At 48.0% G+C, this 7,391-nt stretch overlaps 3 protein-coding genes across 3 annotated transcripts; 2 read left to right on the top strand and 1 right to left on the bottom strand.

The window, feature by feature from the left end:
• Positions 1-891: 891 nt before the first annotated feature.
• HO133_010005 (uncharacterized protein) lies at positions 892-1,551 on the top strand (the record flags this gene model as incomplete). The annotated part of the gene is made up of 2 exons (XM_037300861.1): positions 892-1,161; positions 1,243-1,551. The coding sequence occupies 2 exons, from the start codon at positions 892-894 to the stop codon at positions 1,549-1,551; spliced, it is 579 nt and encodes a 192-aa protein (XP_037153678.1).
• Positions 1,552-2,778: 1,227 nt separating this feature from the next.
• Positions 2,779-3,347, bottom strand: HO133_010004 (uncharacterized protein; the record flags this gene model as incomplete). The annotated part of the gene is made up of 3 exons (XM_037300860.1): positions 2,779-2,810; positions 2,862-2,897; positions 2,963-3,347. The coding sequence occupies 3 exons, from the start codon at positions 3,345-3,347 to the stop codon at positions 2,779-2,781; spliced, it is 453 nt and encodes a 150-aa protein (XP_037153677.1).
• Positions 3,348-4,498: 1,151 nt separating this feature from the next.
• HO133_010003 (uncharacterized protein) lies at positions 4,499-6,378 on the top strand (the record flags this gene model as incomplete). The annotated part of the gene is made up of 4 exons (XM_037300859.1): positions 4,499-4,718; positions 4,808-4,960; positions 5,011-5,715; positions 5,882-6,378. The coding sequence occupies 4 exons, from the start codon at positions 4,499-4,501 to the stop codon at positions 6,376-6,378; spliced, it is 1,575 nt and encodes a 524-aa protein (XP_037153676.1).
• Between the last annotated feature and the right edge of the window lie 1,013 nt (positions 6,379-7,391).

Below are 7,391 nucleotides of genomic sequence, written 5' to 3'. Positions count from 1 at the left end.
AAGTCTTTAAAGTTATTAAGCTTTTTAATTTTTTTTCTAAAAATCTTAAAATAATTAAATAATTAAATAAATTAAATAAATAATATTAATAAAACTTTATATATCTTTATTTATATTTATAAATTATTTAATAATAATTTAAAATTATATATTATTTAATAAATTACTTAAGATAATAGCTTAGATAGATAAATTTTTTAAAAAAATTAATAAGTAATATTTTAAAAAATCTAGCCGGGCATACTCTATAATAATATTCTAAAATAAATTTATAAATATAATAAGTATTTTAAGATTATCCTTGAGGTTTTAATGATACGCGTTAAAGAATAAGAGAGAGATTAAAGATATAGTTTTTAAAACTCTAATTTAAATCTTCTAAAAATAAATAATTAAGATACTTTATTAAAAATCGAAAAAAAAATCTAATTCTACGATATTTAAATAGTTATTTTATAAATACTTTTTTTTTATTAGAGTTCTTAGTAAAAAGTTATATATAAAAGAAACTGTTTATTTTCTATTTCGGTCAATTTTGGTGAGGATCCCATACAAAATAACGGTCAATGTAGCGATTTCAGGGTTTCCTACTCAGACTCTAAGGGAAGGGTATGACGGAATTTCGGCCCGGAGAAAAGGTTTTTCCGACCTATCACCACCAACCCTTCCGAATAGAGTCTGAGTACTGAGACTACTTTGATCCTCACTTAAGTACCTACCTCATGAAGTCCTGCAATAGATCATTCCCGTTACCAACTACACTTTATACCAACTCTAGCTTAGAGAATAACACCGGGATCTCAATCGAAGCAAGCAACTCTCAGTGAAGCTTCTATCTATCGTCGCGTCTGTCGTACCACCGACTCCGGACTTTTCATCCCACCCCCCCAAATGCCAGATCAACAACAGACGCTCTCCGTTCCCTCCCTACTCCTCCTCGCCGCCTTCGCCGCTCTCACAATTCGCTACTTCTTCTTCACAAAGCCGTCTACCTCATCGCCGCGCGCGAACCCACGAGCCGTCAACCCTGCGGATGTTGAACAGATAGCTACGATGTTCCCCCAGATAGGGCGGAGGGAGATTATATGGGATTTACAGCGGAATGGAGGGAGTGTGAATGCAACCACAGAGAGAATACTAGGGAGAGGAAGGCTTGATCCGGTGTGTTCGAGCAACCCTGTGTTTGAAAAAGCGTGGGCTTTCTAGGGTGTAGCACGTGCTGACTCTACGGTTGATTTCTAGCCACCACCATCTTTTCAGCCCGTCATACCAGCTGGCGCAACACCTAGTACTGCCAACACGACTCTAGCACAATCGAAGTCAGAACACATCGATCTCATAACGCGGTATAATCTCGGATCGAGAGTATCGTCGCAGTCTTCATCACCTTCGGAAGGCAGTGGACCAAGTGGAAGCCCACAGCCGCAATCGTGGAGTAACAACAAGAACGAGAGGCAGGCCCTACTGAAGAGACGGAGGGAAGAGATGATACTCACTGCTAGGAGGAAACTACAGGAGAAGGAGAGGGAACGACCACAGCAAGAGGGATGAAACGGCGAGCAGTCTTACGTGGCCTGCGTTTGATGGTATTGGGGTCTTAGATGTATTACGAGGAACTCATCATACAGCTTCTCAACCTCCCAGGATTTACGGCACCCAAATTGAATATCGAAGCGGCATGGTACTCTCTGACAGCATCCTGGCGTTTCTTAGAGACTGGCTATTCTTGAGCGCATGCAATGAAGCTCACGAGGCAAAACACTCCTCCGGGCCTGCAACACGTGCCACATACATCCACATTTCCTTTCTCAATTATCTTCGGACAATTTGTATAGGTTCAAAACGACACCCGACCGTACGACGTCTCCACCTTGCCTATAGAGGACCCTTTCACTGCTTCACATCGAGCTTCTGGTTTCGAGCGCAACGCTGCTTCGCGGATATGTTGCTGGGGGGCGGGCCCAATTGGTCGCTCATAATTGGTCAAGGGAGGGCTCACGGGAAGTCGTCCACCCGTCACATCCTTTCGAAACGCAGAGAGGAGAGCCAAATCTTGAACCCAAATCTAGAGAAATTATTTTCTCATATTGTCTCACAGTCTGATCTGCTCCAACACGGCAGACGACTCGCGTCGGCATCTATTCAGTCCGTTGGTGAGCCGTTGCTTCACCAGTCAAAACGAGACTCGTGTCACTTGAATCGGTGTGGCGTGACTCGGCTGCAGTGACGCAAAATCCATTCATGGCCAATATCTTTGCACGTGATTGCACGGTTTTGGGGAGTTGTAGGCATTGATGGCCGGACCTGGGGCTTCGCTGCGGCTGGATCGTTGATGCTCTTCCCTTTCACGGTTGGCGTTTTGTCTATATAACAGCACTCTCTCATCCCACATCTCATCATTTTCGAGTTGGAGCCAGCTCCACCGGAAAGACACCTATCCTCGTCTATTACCAAGCAGCAAGCTCGCACATATATCTCCAAGTCCTGATTGATATTTTCATTTGCTGCAAGTTATGACGTTGAAAGCGGTGGATCCATGCCAGCCCATCATGAAATGTTCTTTCCTAACCTCACTCGCGCTCCTAGGGAGCAGTGTCTGAAACGTCGTAGCGCAAAGCACAGATACCCGCGGTGGGTGGCCTGACACCCGATGGCAACTGCAACGTCTGCCTTCTCCCTTTGTTCACGGTTTTGCATTTGAGCATTGGGCAATTTGTACTCGCGCATACACTAGCCCTCAACCCGTGTTACATGTTTGTACACGTGATATCTCTTCCCTCACAATTTCGAAGTCCGACCGAAAATCGCCGCTGGAGGGTCAATATTAGCCTTGTCGTGTACCCCCGTCGCTAACAGTTTACCGTTCCTGACCAGCGTCATCTTGGCGATAATGTGGGCTGTGGCCAAGGATTGATTAGCAAGAATCCATCTAAAGAGGCCTCAGCTTTTCGCTCTCGCTTACCAAGCTTCTTACCAATCTGCACGACCTCTCCTACAATCTCGATTTCCTCCCCCGGGAACACTGGTAGGAGGCATGTAGTGCTGAGTGTTCTTGTCACACCAGCCATCTCCCAGAATCCTTCCCTCCTCGCTGTTGCCAAAGCCACCGTGGTGCATACGTCGAATAAAGTGCTGATCGCACCTCCATGCAAAGTGCCGGAAAGATTGCACATAGCAAGAGTGACGGTCAGGCGAGTCACGGCCCGAGGATTGGGGTCCAGTGATGCTGAAACCACAGTCATAGCTTTGCAGAGCTCGTAGTCGAAGCCATGATCGTGACTGCCTGCGAGCAGTGCCTCGACGAAATCTTTGGCGAGGGTGAGGGCGGTGGGCTTTGGCTCTGCCATCGTGAGGTGTTTTAGTGTTTCAAAACGGTGGGGTTGGGGAGGAGAAGATCAGTGAGTAGTTTCACTCTGGAGCGTTGACCAAAGACTTTTTAGTGGCTATGCTATAAAGCATCGCCGGTATTGATTGAAGAATCCGATGGTCTAAGAGGCTGTTGACCCAAGAGTTGATGAATTTCGTCTTGCCTCGGTTCATCTTATCGATAAGGACGGATCATTGTTCTTCCTGAGCCCGAAAAAGCCTCGTCTATTTCTTTCCCAGTACACTTATCCTCTCCAAGTTACTGCTTACATATTGCATGCAGCTTAAATTCCTCCCCTCGATTGTCCAATTATGCAGAGCTTTTCCGAATATCCAACTAGGGATGTGATTTTACATGTAAGGCCATGTGCCTTACAGTAATTACAGTAATGTAAGGCAAAAACTGCGTGACAGCGTGTAAATCATGTAAAACACTTAGTAATCCTTATGTAAGCCTTCTGATTGGTCAAATCCATGGTCTTGGCAATTCTCTGCGGAGAAATTTTGCCTTCTCTATTCAAATCCACCTTTTTACAGTCATCCTTTCACCATTGGGCCTTCTACCAAGCATGCCTCGACGTCACACACGTACCTCAGATGTGTATAGCCTCATTTCTTGAATACGCCATGGCAGAAATCTCGCAAGAGTACCCCCAAGGCCCCAATGTAGCAACTACATTATTCGGAAATGGTACCTCCCAATAGGAGGCTTTCAGGCCAAATATTAAGTACCTACTAGCGCCCTACTAGCGTGACCGTCAGGCTCATGTGTCTTACAGTAATTACACGTGTAATTACTGTAAAGTGTAATTACTGCAAAGTTAAAATCACATCACTATATCCAACTTCCAAAACGGCGCATCATGCAGTAGTGCTACATACTACTTTTACACATGGTCGGAGAAGATAACGACTATAGGCGCTGAATGGTGCAATCGTCGCACCAGCCCGTGGCTTGATCTCGTGCTTTTACATAATTGGTTATGGCTGTCAAACCGATGCATGTCAATATCTCAACTCATCGAGCTGCAGTCTCTTTTATCTCTTCCACAGTTAAGCCATCTCATGTTTGTCTGGCGGATGTATGTCAGGATCAACCCTTTGAATATCAGTCTCTTCTTCACAAAGAAACATGGATAAGGTGGAGCCCGACTCCAAGTCCAAAGACGCGGCGAGTGTGCATTCGACGCCGAGTTTCAACAATGGTCTTCCAAATGAAGAAGAGCTCGTGCCCACGCTGCTCAAAGGCTCTATCGACCCGGTGTACGAGGGCAAGGCGCAGGTATTGAACAGCGCGATCCAGGACATTGGTATGGGACGGTATCAGTGGCAGCTGTTCGTCGTCGTCGGAGGTTTGTACAGGTTTCGGGAACAAAGAGCCGTTTTTACTCTCAACTCACTTCCAGCCTTTGACCGGACATGATGCTGATCCGCTGACCAGGATTCGGTTGGGCGAGTGATAATCTCTGGCCCATTGTCACATCCCTGATCCTCCCTGCGATAAAAAGCGAGTTCTCGCCCTCGGAACCGCCGCTCCTCTCGTTGTCACAGAATATTGGGCTGCTGGTGGGTGCTATATTTTGGGGCTTCGGATGTATGTGGTGGAGTACCACAGCGTGACAAAGACAAGACTGACGTCTGCAGGCGACCTCTTCGGCCGCCGATGGGCATTCAACCTTACAATCGGCATTACCTCTGTCTTCGGCCTCATCGCAGCCGGGTCGCCCAATTTTGCTGCAATCGGCTGCTTTGCGGCTCTATGGAGTGTCGGCGTCGGCGGTAACCTGCCGGTTGACTCTGCCATCTTTCTCGAATTTTTACCAGGGTCCCATCAGTATCTTCTCACAGTTCTCTCGGTCTTCTGGGCTTTTGCCCAGCTCTTGGCGAATCTTATCGCATGGCCTTTGCTTGGATATCATACTTGTCAAGAGAAGGCGACAACGTGCACGAGATCTGAGAATTTCGGATGGAGATGGTTTATGATTGCAATGGGGCTTCTCGCCATGATCATGTTCTGCTGTCGGTTCTTTCTCTTTACGCTTTACGAATCGCCAAAGTACCTGATGGGCCGCGGGAAGGATGAAGAAGCCGTCCGTGTTGTGCACGAGGTGGCAAGGATTAACGGCAAGACAACGAACCTGACGTTGGCGGATCTGGAGGTGTTCAATCAGACAGGCCAACAAGGAGTAGACGCAAGCGCTGCCTTGAAGCGTAAGCTTGAAAAGGTCAATTTCACACACCTGCGCGCGCTGTTCGCAAGCCCAAAATTAGCATGGTCGACATCATTGATCATACTTATTTGGGCTTTCATTGGTCTTGGGTTCCCGCTCTACAACGCTTTCCTTCCCTGTAAGTACCGTTTCGGAGCGGTTCCTTCTTTTCAGTAGCTTGACTTGAATCTCAAGGCATGTTGTGGGAGCCGCAAATCAAGTCTCCTGCCTGAAATCCTTCTCAGACAAGTCTTGCAAATCAAATATCGTCAAGGAATAGAAACGCTGACCCCGAAATTGTGTAGATATTCAGGCAACGCGTGGAGCAAAATTCGGCGATGGTTCCACGTATATCACCTTCCGCAACTCCACCATCATCGCCGTCCTTGGTATCCCAGGGGCTCTGATCGGCGGTGCGCTGGTCGAAATTCCTCGATTCGGTCGAAAAGGTGCCTTGGCCATGTCGACAGCGTTGACAGGCGTATTCCTGTACTGCTCCACCACTGCTGTAACCTCCAACGCCTTGTTGGGCTGGAACTGTGCCTACAACTTCATGAGTAACATCATGTATGCCGTACTTTATGCGTACACCCCGGAAATCTTCGCAACCAAAGACCGAGGGACTGGGAATGCTTCGACGGCGACTGCGAACAGAGTGTTCGGAATCATGGCTCCGATCATCGCGATCTATGCCAACCTTGAAACCAGTGCGCCTGTCTATGTTTCGGGGGCGCTGTTTATCGCTGCTGGACTACTCACGGTCCTACTCCCTTTCGAGCCGAGGGGAAAGGCGAGTTTATGACTTGACGTTGAATGTCGTGATATCCATTTGAGTTTATCTTGTGCAGTGCTACTTCCTACTCAACGAAAGGCCCGAGCAATGACCGACCCCTTTTTCTTCGTTCATGAGTGATGATATTCAGCCGTTTTGCGCGTTGCCACTTCTCTCTGACCCCTATTGGAGAAGCAACAAGGTGTCTCATGTTTGTATGATTCACGGCCGAGTGCGAGATCCATCAGACTTTTCACCGGCTTCGGGGGTGGTTACAGCAGCGACCCGTAGCATGATGGAGAGAAGACGCCGCTCAGCGCATGGGAGGGATCGCCGCACGCCGAATCGCAAATCACGACCGAAGAAGACAAGTGAGATCGAGGGACGCAAATTCGTGTCCAATTAGAGTCAGCGACACAGAGCTATGGGATGCTATAATGAAGATATTTTCTGTAACAGGGATGCAGCGACTTCGCGTGTGAAAGTTGGTAAAGGCATCATTGAGCATGGAGTCGTAGACGAAAAAGCTCACCGTCGCTGCACCACCGTCAAGAACGGCGGATGATCCGATGATTCAAGCAAAACACACTCACTCCGTCATCTTCCATACTTTCGAGCGTACACGACCCTTTCTTCCCCACAATGCTCCACGAGCCATCCTAAGCACCATTCACCGATTCCAGCAGCCAGTATCCCGACAGTAGCACCCAACGAACCACTCAATCAAAGCGACCCGTATAGCAGTCACATCGTTCGGGCGCCTTGTAGAGCTCGCGGTTCACCGATTCCTCCGCCCGTAGCGCCTGCCCCTGTCACGCGCCACGGATTGAGTCAGTGCGTACGATGTGATCAGCTCGCATTGCAGCAGATGATGCGGGAGTCCAGAGTCCGGGAGAGGCTCGGTGAACGCTGCGGGAAACGGTTGCTTTGAACCCTGCACTGTAGAGGTGGAGAGGTCATGGGATGCGTCACTGTACAGCCGCTGCTCTTGGATGTATTCGGAAGCACGACCGACAGTGGGTGGTTGGTTGGACATGAGTGCC

The sequence above is a fragment of the Letharia lupina genome, assembly GCF_014066315.1.
Source record: "Letharia lupina isolate WasteWater1 chromosome Unknown contig_8, whole genome shotgun sequence".
In the NCBI taxonomy this organism is placed as follows: domain Eukaryota; kingdom Fungi; phylum Ascomycota; class Lecanoromycetes; order Lecanorales; family Parmeliaceae; genus Letharia; species Letharia lupina.
This window is presented reverse-complemented; position numbering and strand designations above follow the sequence as displayed.